The following is a 15,024-nucleotide window of genomic DNA, read 5'->3' on the forward strand; positions in this document are numbered from 1 at the left end:
CGATATGTTTCAAGAGGAAAGTGGACTCACGTTAGCATCTACTTGGGAGAACCGAGGGAATATTCAGACATGTTTACGGGAGTGGCGTGATACTGCTGATCACGTTTTTTTTACACGAACCTTGTTTCTTTTAACATGCTCGAACAAATTTAATTTGTTTTGTTTTTAAACAAGGAAAAGCACCTTTTTTCGGAAGCATTTGAATGAATGGAATAAATGAGGTGAGTTAAGTACAAATGTGAACTTTTTCAAGTTCAAATGTTGATTGTCCCAATCGTATGTTTGAAAAAACAAGCAAATGTTCCAGTATCTGAAAGTTTGAGACGATACATCATAAACTGCCTGGACGTTGAAAGTAAAGACTTGTAAATTGGATTTACAAAACACACAACAAACGTTTTCAAAACGTTACCAGGCCGAAAACAGTCACCGAGACACTGCAAAGGTTAGGTCCAAAACAACACAACTACGACACCCGTATCAAATATCTTCGTGTAGGGGGCACGGGTGGCCCAGTCGTCTAAGGCGCCGCGATTGTCTGTGCAGAGTTGCGTCCCTTGGGCACGCCAGAAACCTATGATTGTGGGTTCGAATCCCGGTTCGCCCCGATTATGTTTCTAGGTTTGCCAGCACCATACCCGTGCTCGTGGGTTTCACCGAATTGGTAAACGTCCAAGACCTGCATCACTTTGGGCTTTCCTCCCACATTAAGCTGACACGCCGCGATATAACTGGAATACTGTTAAAAGCGGCGTTAAACTCAACTCACTCACACACTCTATCGTGTAGTTGTCCGATTTTCGATCACGAACGTTGATACTACTTAATTTCGTTTATCCGACAAACTCGTTAATCCGACATAATCATATGCAACCATCCATGTCGGATTAATGGAACTTGACTGTACATCACCATCGAACAACCGTTTCTTTTTTGTTTCATTATTAGTCACCATCAAAACTAATATCTGTACCTGTCTGCACACGACGAGTCATACGAACTTGTACCTGTCTTCTGCACATGATGCATTACTTGAGTGAGTGAGTGAGTGAGTGAGTATTTTGTTTCAAAGGCCGTTTCGGGGAGTCGTTCAGTTATATCACGACATGTCAGCTTGATGTGTGATAAAAGCCCAAAGCTATGAAGGCATTAGGCGTTTTCAACATCGATGAAACCCCTGAAGCACGGGTATGATAACTGTTTGATTGGCATTCTTGAAGATGGTCAAGTTTGATGACGATATAAGAATTTACATCGAAGCGTCGCTATATGCAATAAACCAGAAGTTGTTATCCATAAAGCTGTACGTTTTCTCACGGGTATGGTGCTTGGAAACCTAGCCAAATATTCTGGACGAATCTGGAATTCAGAAACACAATCATTGATTCCTGGTACGCATAAGGGACGCAACTCTGCACAGCGAATTACAGCGATCAAACGACTCTGTCCCGTGCCCAACATATATTCGAATAAACCCTTTCATAAAATTAACCACATCATAGCTGACCGTAATGTTCTGTTCCAAGACTATTCCGATTCAAATTGCTTTTACCATATCCCAAAAAGACAATTACAGTGCGCTCCAAAAAACGTTTTCCTTACGTCTCCAAATAACACTGATAGTATCCTGTCTCAATTACCCCTGAGCATAAAAACACTCTGCTCGCACTCTCTCCGGGATACAGTTAATATGATCAGCCGAGTCAAATATATACCTATTACATTCCGATTGCAACCTTAAAATATCTCGTATCATTGATGCGAGATTTACTACGTGCAATTAACCATAGTCTTTAAAGTCAACGATGTGTTAAAGCACTAGTCTGTTACTGTATGTAGATAAACCAGTTGATAGTATGTGTCATCAAATATTTCTAATACAAGTGGCAATAGTATAGTCCCCCGACCCTGTCTGACCCCAATCGTATCATCACCGTTGTACTAATGTTGCCAGTCATAAAATCCCCAGCACGCAACGCTCCTGAGTAAGTAGCTTGTTTCCCTTTGCCCCCCATGCCCTGTAGGAGTGGGTGTTATCGCCCGCTTATATGCATTATTAAACATCTGTGTGTTTCACTCATCCTTGGCTCCAGAGCCAGATTAGTCTGAAACGTTTTAACTGCCATAGACACGTCTGGGGTGTGAGTCAATACCTTAAGGTTGACGTCAGGGAAAGCCTGGATGAAGTGCGTATAACCATCAAAGAACGTCTTTCATGTGTAGTTCTGGGGGAACTCCTGTTGTACATCGTTCATGATGGTTCATAATGTCCAGGGGTAAAAAGGTGCATATCTTAGGGGGGCGGTCGGGTAGCCTAGTGGTTAAAGCGTTCGCTCGTCAAGCTGAAGACCCGGGTTCGATTCCCGACATGGGTACAATGTGTGAAGCCCATTTCTTGTGTCCCCCGCCGTGATATTGCTGGAATATTGCTAAAAGCGGCGTAAAACCATATTCACTCACTCACGCATATATTAGGAAGATAGTAAGGTCGCGATTTACACGATGCGGTACATTGAACGATTGTCATATTGAGGATGAGTGACTGAGATAGGTTTAACGACCTTCGAACAGTGTTTCAGCTATATCACGGAGTGTCAGCTTAATATGGGATGAAATCCCGAAGTGATATAGTTTCTTTACGTTTACAACTTTGGTGAAACCCACGAGCATCGGTAGGGTGCGTATTCAGTGTTGTTGTTGTTGGCGATGAGTGAGGCAGTGAGTGCGTTGGGTTTAACGCCGCTTTGTACAGTATTCCAGTTTATCACGGGGTGTCAGATTGGAAAGAAAATCCCGATGCAGGTCTAAGGCGTCTTCCCGAGGCAAGGGAGTTGACTGACTACAATTCCAGTTTCCACCCTTGCTCAACAAGGCTTTAATTTCGTGGCTTGATCAAGCGCCATCAGTGGCTATTGCGAATTATGGCCCTGCTATGTCCCTCCTCTCATATTAAACATATTAAAAAACACAGCGTCGCCCAGTCAAGACGATCTGATTCATATTCAGGATCTATAGTGTAAAATAACTGGGCTGATCTCAGATCACTTGAGTACGTTGTTTTAAACACGAAAGATTTGGAGGTGAGGTGAAATGGCGTTTAACGTCGCGTCCAAGATTATTGCACTTATGTAGCGACGTGCATGTACGTGTGTGTGTGGCTGCTTTTACTAGTCCAGACTGATGCCGATTTATAGTACTAGCTCACTGAGATACCATGCCGCAGTTCGACATGAATACCCCAGTCAGAGACATTATACTCACTCAGAGCCGACCAGTCCTTGTTTTAGTCCCTTTATGCCGAGCGCCAGACAGGGTAACAACAAGTTCCATCTTTTAACGTCTTTTGGTATGACGCGGCCTGGGGTCGAACCCCGGACCTTCCGCTCTCCGGGCGGACGCTATACCACTAGACCACGGAGGCGGTCAGAAAAGATTTGAAAATATATGTCAACACCCAGTTGGCGGGACACCAAATTCTGCAATCGACCAAAATATGAACGGTTTACGAACCGGATGTCGATCTCGTTAATTACGATTTTGATTCATTAGTCCAGCCAAAATATAACTCCGACTTTCAAGCACAGTTCGGCAAGGATGGAAACTTGATTTTTGTAGTCAGTTAATTTCCTTGCCTTGGGAAGATGAGACGTGTAACTCTTTGGTGAAACCAAGGAAGAATCAAGATACCAGACGCAATACTGAAGGCGATTTTGCGGCATCTAAACGACTGAATCGTACCCCCTCCCCTCCGTCAGATTCAGGATTGAGGAGCCACGTTCCATCATCAACAGAGATAACCGGAGATCCGTACAGAGCATTGAGCAAATATGCATCAATTAAAATGTTCGTTTCATTGAAAAAAATGCATGATAGTAGGGATTTATCTAAATCTGCCCAAAGGCAGATCTCCTGCAGCCAATGCCAGTACAAATTGGAATTACAAATTTCCGAATTCATGTAGATACAATTAGAACCAATTATTACCAATATTTGTAGAGGTCACTTATATTTCATTGAAAATACGAGCAATAAAGATAATACATCTTTAGTTTTACACTATGACATCGACTGCAATTATGTAAAACAAATACCTCTTATATGAGAACATAAGAACTAAAAATCAATCAGGAAAAAATTATGAGTTTTTGCCAGTTTGCCTGCCAAGAGCACAGTTTGGAATCCCAGATAAATCCACCATACAACTTCGTGGTATTCGTGGTACCGTCACTGACAATCCTGTCGTGTCACAAAGATTTAGACGCCTCTGTGAGCCCTAATACTAATTCAGGTTCTGACTTGGTGGGGAGATTTTAACCCCACGGTGGCTGACGTGCTTCTGCACTTTGTTATGTATAGACTGAAGATCGTTGTATAACACTGATTAAGTAAACTTTGCCCATAGTATTATGTAAGTTAAAATTGGCGTGGGTAAAGATAAATATACTTATTTCGCCTGGAATGAAATGTCGAGAACATATTCATAAACAGTTTACAATATTTGAAATATGTATATTACATTGATTGAGAACGTTCACGTGGCCTTCGCCTTAAATTAAGGAGCATGTCAAAAGTACAATGTTGGTTGAATTTCTTACCTTTTGAACTTAATTGTGAAAAAGTTTTGTCATTTAAATAATTCTTTGCAATAATGCTGCGACTTTAGTTGGTGCTGCGATAGAGCTTTCGAATATGCCCGCTTTTCACTCAACTCGTTTTTATACCAGTGTTGGAAATGCCGTTCATTATTGCAACTGTTAAACAAATCATCCTGAAACGTTCCCAATTATGCCTACCTCTAAGTGTAAAACATCCCCGTATGAAAGCGTCAAACGTATGTGAATATAGTCAATGTACCAATTCAACATAACAGGAGTGAACGCGCGGTTAATGAAACAGTACCAAAAATTCGTCCGACAGTCGAGTAAGTACAATATTAATTTGCTCTGAAAGATCAATGTTGAAGACGAACGCTCGTGGCTCGTGATCAGGAGAATGCTCCCGGTTCCGTGTGAAAGCTCAGCTACTTTCGTTGTTGTAATTCAGAAGTCACAACAAGTGATGGCTGCACCTAGCTCTCTACCCCAGGGTGCCGCTGTTCAATACTACCTACGGCTGCGTAAGTCTATTTTAAGGTGTGGGAGTTACGATCACCTCAGCGCCAAGGTCATCTTCCCGAGGCAAGGGAGTTAACTGACTATAAAAGTCCAGTTTCCACCCTTGCCGAACTAGGCTGGTATTATGTACTTACATTTTGGCTGGACTAACGAGTCAAGTCAAGTCTTTTATTCGTATGAAGGCCACTGGCCCATATACAGGTAAAGTGTATACATACATATTCCAATGGTACACGAATTCATAAGTAACTTGTATCATAGTATATTTTCAAGTGTTTGCAAAACTTTGTCTCACTTCATAACTTTGACATAAATAGTTACATAAGTTTCTAAATAACCTTACGTCGTTCGAAGACAGAAGCGTTCTAAATCTATATATATTCGGATACTGGCAATACATTTCAGGCAGATAGAGGTGTCTGATGTTCTCGTAGGAGTAACATATTAAGGTAAAATGATATTCATTTTCTATCCCGAGATTACAAAGAGCACATAAACGTTAACTTAAATCAATCCCAAACCACCTCCCTTCGTGAACTTTCAACCTCATCAAGTCTTATCATCATGTTACGTTGTTTTCTATCTGTTAAACGGGTGAGATTCTTCTCAAGTTCGATTAGGCTTTTAAACTATTATAGAAAATATAATACTATTCCATGATTGATGATACATATCGATTGCAACCTTTTCATACCGTCTGAGAAAAGTAAATGTATTTCCAACACTCTGAGCAATCCATACAAATCCAAATCCATGTGAAAACAATAGAGTGCGTACAGTAGGTGCATGGGTTTTGTATCCACAATTATCATGAGACATAAGCAAATCATAGGCTTTCATAGGAATTCCATCATTATGCATTTCGGTAAGTTTAAGCCAGTATTTTATACAACGACATAAAACGGATATCAGCCACATTCTCAATATACAATGACAGTAGTTTGAGGACCTACGTTGAGACATTTCTTGCAAGCAATTAATGGACAGTTTCAATTGTTTCAAATCTGTTTGTACCCCACACTCCAGAGCCATATAACAGAAAAGGCTGTATTTGGGTGTCGAATATCTTTTTAAAAAAACAGATTGGTCCACCATACCAAGTTTATACAAGTGATGGATGACTTCCATTAAAGCTCGTTTACCTCTTGATGACAAATCGATAATGCTTTTATTCATTTTACCTGTAGATGAAAAATTATTCATAGATAGCTCTATGATTTAACCGTTAAAACCTTTTGACCTTTATAAAACCATTTTCCATTTGTCGACAGACGTCCACCTCTTCTAAATACCACAATATTTGTTTTGTCTATATTTACTGTTACACCCCATATATCCGCCTACGATTCTAAAATATTTAAATGTTTCTGTAACCCAGTTACTACATCAGATACCAGTATAACATCATCTGCAAACATCAACAAGATTTCAGGTACGTCAGGGAATAATTGTACCCCATATTTACAGTTGCAGCCAATAGTATAGTTAAAATATTCACTACACACACCATCGTTGCATCTTACACTTGCTTTCACAGAGGAATAGATAGCTTTTAGGGTTCTTAACATTTTCTCGTTCAAACTGGATGCGTACAAACATCGATGAGTCGAATGGATAGTCAATCAAAATCGTGTAACGAACTCGACATCCGGTTCGTGAACAACACGGATTTCAATGTCCAGATTTCGGTCGACTGCAGGATTGGCAAAGCATGAGTACCGTCAACTGGGCGTACACGGATTTTTTGCACTTTTTTTCATGTTTTCAATTAAGGTGCTCAAGTGATTTCATGCGATTTGCGGGGTGAGACCCGTTTTATTACAATATACATATTGATTATCGATCAGATCGTCTTGACTGGGCGCTGCCATTTTTTTAAGCAAATGCAAGTGAGATGAGAGATGGAATCTGATTGGTCAACAGGAGGGACATGGAAGGGACATAACTCGGAGTAGCTACTGGTGGCGCTACAATCGACCCGGGAATTTCCAGCCAAGTTTCATAGTCAGTTAACGCCCTTGCTTTGTGCAACGGCAACCAAGGCCTTGTTCCATATGGTGACAGTAGAACAAGGAGGAAAGTAACTCCCATACTCTAACATAGACTTACGACAGTCGTAGCGCCGAGAATGCTACGTGGAACAGGGCCTAGAGCTATAATATCTACATGCGGGAAGCTTGTTTAGGATGAAACAGTCCACTTCGGTTTTGGTAAAATATGTAAACCGCGCAAGAAATACTAGAACGAATAAGGAAACATCGATATACCTTATAGTGAAACAATACAAACCAGTATGTAGTGTTAAAAAAACCGATTCGATGAAAGCGTGCGAGAGAAAGATCACCTACAGCATGCACACAGCTGAATTCATGTTAAATTGAACACTCTTTCACAACCTGCTCCGGTGGGTCAGTGAAAACCGCACTGAACACGGAAAGTGAGCATGCATGTTGGATTCACGTCATGGAATTTTGAATTTGAAATTTTTTGAAAATGTGACTTTTAACAAATCAAAAAGAAACATAAGATTGATATTAAAAAAAAGTTTATAAGATTCAACTTTAAAACCGAGATGTACAATGCAGCTATAAAACCTCCCAGGAGGCCTTACAACTCAAATGTAAAACCTCCCAACAGGCCTCACAACTCAATGGAAAACCTCCCAGCAGGTCTTACAACTCAAATGTAAAACCACACAGCAGGTCTTACAATTCAAATGTAAAACCTCCAAGCAGGCCTTACAACTCAAATGTAAAACCTCCCAGCAGGCCTTACAACTCAGAGTGAAACCTCCCAGCAGGAACTTACAATTCAAATGTAAAACCTCCAAGCAGGTCTTACAATTCAAATGTAAAACCTCCAAGCAGGCCTTACAACTCAAATATAAAACCCCCCAGCAGGCCTTACAACTCAGAGTGAAACCTCCCAGCAGGAACTTACAATTCAAATGTAAAACCTCCAAGCAGGTCTTACAATTCAAATGTAAAACCTCCAAGCAGGCCTTACAACTCAAATGTAAAACCTCCCAGCAGGCCTTACAATTCAAATGTAAATCCTCCATGCAGGCCTTACAACTCAAATGTAAATCCTCCCAGCAGGCCTTACAATTCAAATGTAAAACATCCCAGCAGGCCTTTAATGTAAAGGTAAAAACCTTTGTGCTTGTCTCACATGAAAGTAGTACTATGAGATAGGAAGATATCTACAATACAATAGGCAAAAGTGGCAGTAGGTTTATAAACAGGGATACAGAGGCACATGAGTTGAAACAATCCACAAGTGTCTTTTTCAGGACTGGGATTCCAGAACACCATAGTACAGTGAAATCTGTTACACTGGCAAACGTTAAGGACTGTTTGGAACTTTATTGAGGGAAATTACTTAGCATCCTTTATTCGTTAACCTGGACAGTTAAAGCGGACAATTTCATTGGAGATGTTACAGTCTTGATTAGCGGGGTTTCGCTTTCTACAATAAATGAATGTATCACGATTATAGTGACAAAACAAAACTGACACGCTATGAATTAGGTCGTGTATGTAAATTGTTGACGACAAATAGCAGTGCCCATCACACACTCATCAGTAGCATTTGCTTGTTTGCTGTAGGGAATTGTTCAATCATGCACTGAATGGCTATAACTACAAATGAATCATGTCCTTAGTTTGGCTTGTTATCTCTTGGTGAACAACCTTACACCCCCAAGGAATCGTTCCATCAGTACATTAGGTTGTGCGAAAATGTAGCAATTACACATACCAGCTAACCAGTATAACCAGTATATCCGTACACCAAGTCACACTTCTATGAAGCATGGTGTTCCTGTCTCAAGCACTGGGACTCATCACTGAGTTCCTGTCAACCATTTATATACTTTCACATTACACATACCAGCTAACCAGTACATCCTAACACCCAGTCACACTTCTATGAAGCATGGTGTTCCTGTCTCAAGCACTGGGACTCATCACTGAGTTCCTGTCAACCATTTATATACTTTTACATTACACATACCAGCTAACCAGTATATCCGTACACCCAGTCACACTTCTATGAAGCATGATGTTCCTGTCTCAAGCACTGGGACTCATCACTGAGTTCCTGTCAACCATTTATATACTTTCACATTACACATACCAGCTAACCAGTACATCCTAACACCCAGTCACACTTCTATGAAGCATGGTGTTCCTGTCTCAAGCACTGGGACTCATCACTGAGTTCCAGTCAACCATTTATATACTTTCACATTACACATACCAGCTAACCAGTATATCCGTACACCAAGTCACACTTCTATGAAGCATGGTGTTCCTGTCTCAAGCACTGGGAGTCATCACTGAGTTCCTGTCAACCATTTATATACTTTCACATTACACATACCAGCTAAACAGTACATCCGTACACCCAGTCACACTTCTATGAAGCATGGTGTTCCTGTCTCAAGCACTGGGAGTCATCACTGAGTTCCTGTAATTCATTGATATACTTTTACATTACACATACCACCTAACCAGTATAACCAGTATATCCGTACACCCAGACACACTTCTATGAAGCATGGTGTTCCTGTCTCAAGCACTGGGAGTCATCACTGAGTTCCTGTCAACCATTAATATATACTTTTACATTACACATACCAACTAACCAGTATATCCGTACACCCAGTCACACTTCTATGAAGCATGGTGTTCCTGTCTCAAGCACTGGGAGTCATCACTGAGTTCCTGTCAACCATTTATATACTTTTACATTACACATACCAGCTAACCAGTATATCCGTACACCCAGTCACACTTCTATGAAGCATGGTGTTCCTGTCTCAAGCACTGGGAGTCATCAGTGAGTTCCTGTAATTCATTGATTTACTTTTACATTACACATACCACCTAACAGTATATCCGTACACCCAGTCACACTTCTATGAAGCATGGTGTTCCTGTCTCAAGCACTGGGAGTCATCACTGAGTTCCTGTCAACCATTTATATACTTTTACATTACACATACCAGCTAACCAGTACATCCTAACACCCAGTCACACTTCTATGAAGCATGATGTTCCTGTCTCAAGCACTGGGAGTCATCACTGAGTTCCAGTCAACCATTTATATACTTTTACATTACACATACAAGCTAACCAGTATAACCAGTATATCCGTACACCCAGTCACACTTCTATGAAGCATGGTGTTCCTGTCTCAAGCACTAAGAGTCATCACTGAGTTCCTGTCAACCTTTTATATACTTTTTACCGCTACTTGCTTTTTACTCCCAGTGGAATCTGTTTTGAGACTGGTTATTCTCTGGCATTTGCGTTTTACATTTATGGCAATGTGGCATTACAAATAAAATGTGTGTGCCAACACATTAACACTGCTGTAGCAAAACGAACATATTTCTTAAGTGTTTCTCTTTAATTGTAAGAAGCAGAATTTCTGCACTTTGTACACAACAGAAGAATTCAAAATAAAATTATCGTTTTCAGTTTCAACAAAATCAGTTAACGCGCTATCGTGTCACTGGATTGTCTGGTCCAGACTCGATATTTTTCACGCCGCCTTCGTATGGCAGGACAACCAAATGCGGCATAAAGCAACGAACAAACTTTTACATGTACATTTTTATGCAAATTGTTTGAGTTACTGTAGCTGGTGCTACCGGTAGAGCAGGACCTGCTTACCTCATTCGCAAACACCTGGTATCAACACTTATTTTCAGTGATCCATAAATATAATTCTCATCACTATTTTGCCTGTCAGGCCCAATGGAATTTGTTTCGGCAGACTGAATGTTTTATTTTCAGTAAGCGTAAACATACATGCTGTGAACCACATATTTTCGACACAATTCTATAAACGTTTGCCCTATAGACGCATGCTGTATATATAAATAATACTTGTTCTGCCTATCACTGATATAGTTACACTGACATACGTTCGTCGGATACATAACCTATATGAAAACACGTGAACAAAGCTTATTTAAAATATTTTCCTTAAATCTACTGCGTATTCATTTATATCACATAAGTTCAGGCACTACTTTCGCAAGCCCTTTCAACAATTATTTATCAATATATCATACACTGCAGACAGTCAAATTTCTCAAAGCACAAAAAATCATTTTCTCGCAGGGCGTAAAAATAAATATCGAAACTGATTCTTGACACTCCAGGAAGGGGAAATTGTCAGCGAACAACGCTGACATGATAACTCTTTCAAATTTACACAGTGTCTCTGAAGTCGATGATCAGGGAAATACCGAGTGAAGAGAAGATTGAACATGCTTCATTTCAAGACAGATTGTAGCGCATGACTTCGTATTTGACGGGCTAAAGGGAATCTAAATCGATTAACTGGACCAAAGGAAATATTTTTCATCGCATCCGATCGTTAGTTCAATATTTATGGCATAATAACCACCCTCCAACCCATATGTCTCCTAATATCCCGTTTCTGTTTATCGCAGATGGTTCATAATTCATTCCACTTACAAGAGTGGAAAATGAGTGAATTTGTCAGGGATCATATCGGCATCATTCAAGACAACCTAACTAAATTTATATACCACAGCATCAAATGTCTATATTACATGGAACAATATTAGACAGTAAACCAATAAACAGAACAAATTCGGATAAACTGTAAACATGGTCTATTAAGCTTGAGGCATTCACATGCAACATGTGAACCCTAAGACTCGTAAAATCCCAGAGATTAAAGTAAAGTTGTAACAATCTACTGTAACAAAACATTACTCACTGTTAAATGTCTGAGAAGGCCGTCCATTCCTTAAAAGATGTCCCTTGAGCGTGAAGCATTACCTTGCTCACCACAACCAGAAGTACAGAACCATTCCCGGTCTAACTTCAATAGAAGGTAGGGGCAGCAGAAAGTTCATTTATTCCCGTGAAAGGGCTCGTCACATTTTCGATGACTTGTATGGGAACACTGGCAATGCAAGCGAACCTTTCCTTCGACTGGTAGAAGATCGATAAAGTCCTCTGTAGTATGAAGAGGCTCGGAAATCGTCGCATGAAGCGCTTTGGAGGGTTGTTAGAATGTTTATGTGGTCAGAGAATTAATTAGTGGGTTTTACTGCCAATTAGAGGCCATTGTAAGAACAGGAGGGCTGCTCCTCCATGTCTTCCACAGTTTGGTGCCATCGAGTAGCCTGTTGGGAAGTTGGAAAGTGTTACAGAGATGTTTGGACTTGGCTACATCAGGGTCTACAGTATTGTGTAGTCAGTCAATAGATGGCTACGGACGTAGCTCTGTGACTTGTTGCCGTCTCTGATTCTCGGTTTAATCAGCCGCATCTACTGCCTGCACGTGCCGGTCACTGTACTCGTCACGTGCTGTCAGGGGCAACCTTGTATTTGTCGCGGTGCCTGCAATTTCCTTTCTTCGTCTTCGACTTGTTCGTTCGTGCCACGAATACGTGTGAGTGAGTGAGTTTGGTTTTACGCCTCTTTTAGCAATATTCCAGCAATATCACGGCGGGGAACACCTGAAATGGACTTCACACATTGTACCCATGTCGGGTATCGAACCTGGGTCTTCGTCGTGACGAGCAAACGCTTAACCAGTAGGCTACCCGACCGTCCCCACGAATACATGTACATGTAGGTAGTTTTTTAACTGACATACCCTGAAACTAGAAAGTGCATTAATTCACACTGAACTCAGAGTTTTCAGTTCCATCACTTGAGGTTGCAAACTCCACGGGGGTGTGGCACCTCCTTTGTTACAAATTGATGCTGGAAAAGAAATACAGCGTACATAATCTTATTGCTTGATCAATGTGTTTGGTTTCGCAGCTTCAAACAGTTTAGGTTCATTGTCTTGCTTCTGATAGGCCTCATGGAGAACACTTGATACCATCACTATTTTATAGTGGTTCAATAACACATGCTTATGATAGAGTCGGAATCGGATAGTGGACATTGGGATTGGAAAACGATTTTATTCATTATGGAAAGGTTTTTGTCACTTTTATCTATCACCGGAATACTTTGCATGGATGTCTCCAGAATGTCTAAAACGTAGTTGTTGGTGGTGGTGGTGGTGTTGTGCACAGCGACTGACCAACTAAAAACGAGAGAATCAATTGAAATGACTAACTGTTTCCAGTTATTATATTTGGGCAACAATTTGAAAGGATCACCAGGGCTTAATATGAATTAAATTGAAGGTCGCGTATCCGTAACAAACACATTGATGAGGAGGGCCGGGAAGTGACATTATAGTGGAATGCGACTTGAAAAGCTAATACCGTGGTGTGCCAGATACACTGACATTTACCATAGGGAACAAGGATCTCTGAGTGAGAGTGTGAGTATGGTTTTACGCCGCTTTTAGCAATACCCCAGCAATATCACGGCGGGGGACACCAGAAATGGGCTTCACACATTGTACCCCTGTCGGGAATCGAATCCGGGTCTTCGTCATGACGAGCAAACGCTTTAACCACTAGGCTACCCGACCGCCCCCTTTCCCAAGAGAAGAACAGTTGCATGGTTACAGTGATGACATCACATGTTCGGGAAACACAATGACGCAGATCGCTGTTGGCACCGGAAAAATGGACTGGACGGCAGATCTTGTGGCAGTTCTGTTGTACCAACTGCCCCCGAAAACTTGTGAGTGAGTTTGGATTTCAGCAATATCACGGCGGGGGACACCAGACGAAAACTTGTGAGATTCTGCCGGTGTTAGAAATCCGTCTTTAATACCCAAAGTGTACCACTATATTCCCTTTAAAAAAATATATGACGCGATTATCAAAACCAAACATTTCATAAACTCAAACGTGCACGCACTCGCATTTCAAATCCATAAAGTTCAATAACATTTCTTGTTAAAATCCTCATAAACCATTTTGGCATGTTTTAGACTTTAAAAGCGTGCTTATCAATATATCACATTCAGTCAGACGTGTAAGCTGCACTTTATGCCCAAGAGATAGCGCCATCAATACCATATCATTATTTCCTACGTCTGTGCCCTAGCGAAATTAATAAGTCATTCATACATTGATGCTTCGTCAGAAGAAAATTTCAACCACTGGAATCGTGTTTTGTGTAGAAACGGTCCGAAAAATATGTCATTGATAAAATTACGACCCCAGACATAATCTCAGTTAGGAATCTACAGACGTTAATAACGCTTCTGGACAATGCGTATATAACCTTAATATTGAGCTGCAATACACTGTCCGAGCCTGCTCTACTTAGGCATGGGTCTTGGTACAGTTTCACCCAGGCATCTTCCAATAGTATCACTTGATGAGTGCTAGGCTGCCACTTACGAGAGCTATAGATTAGAGGAGCAAGCAGTTCAGTTTCTCAGACTAATGGATTATTGCACTTGGCATTATTTCGGGGTCGACGAAATTGGTTTAATTTGCTACTTCAGATCTAACCGAGCTGCTCAAATTAACCAACGCTAGCTGACGTTGTTTTTAACGTCGTTCCGGTAAATCGTTACGTTCCGGTAATTGCTCAAGGTGTTTTCAAATGGACGATTTTTAAGCTTTGTCGGTTATGTAAACGAGAACTGAATTAGAGAAGCCCGTTTTTCTGTGGTTGAAACGCCGAATAATATCCCACTAAATCTGTTTGAAAGACGGATATGTGGGATTTCAAACGCACACTAAGGCATCCATGTCCTTACTTAAAGCTCAAAGAGGCATAAGCCCCAACTCATGGCTTAAGCAAATAATGTTAATAAGAACAGAAAATTCAAGTATCTCTGTTTGTTGCGTGGACGTAGTTCTTCGCTGAATCGGGGTCCGGCAAAAGACCTTAATCACCTACATCTATCACAACGCCAGAGTTCTCAGTGTCATTTGCAGAAGATACTACCAATGTGTTTCTTTCATAAATAACAAATATAATAACATCTGAAA

The 15,024-nt window shown here is 40.8% G+C and overlaps 1 protein-coding gene across 2 annotated transcripts in view; it reads right to left on the bottom strand.

The window, feature by feature from the left end:
* LOC124146039 (gamma-aminobutyric acid receptor alpha-like) overlaps positions 1-12,342 on the bottom strand; it is a 96,222-nt gene extending 83,880 nt beyond the window's left edge. For both annotated transcript variants that reach the window (XM_048388113.1, XM_046516090.2), the window contains exon 1: positions 11,877-12,342. In XM_048388113.1, the coding sequence (XP_048244070.1) occupies positions 11,877-11,903 (27 nt within the window). In that variant the 5' untranslated portion in view covers positions 11,904-12,342. The remainder of the gene's footprint in view (positions 1-11,876) is intronic.
* Between the last annotated feature and the right edge of the window lie 2,682 nt (positions 12,343-15,024).

Source organism: Haliotis rufescens, unplaced genomic scaffold, assembly GCF_023055435.1.
Source record: "Haliotis rufescens isolate VD_foot unplaced genomic scaffold, xgHalRufe1.0.p SCAF_7, whole genome shotgun sequence".
Classification (NCBI taxonomy): Eukaryota; Metazoa; Mollusca; class Gastropoda; order Lepetellida; family Haliotidae; genus Haliotis; species Haliotis rufescens.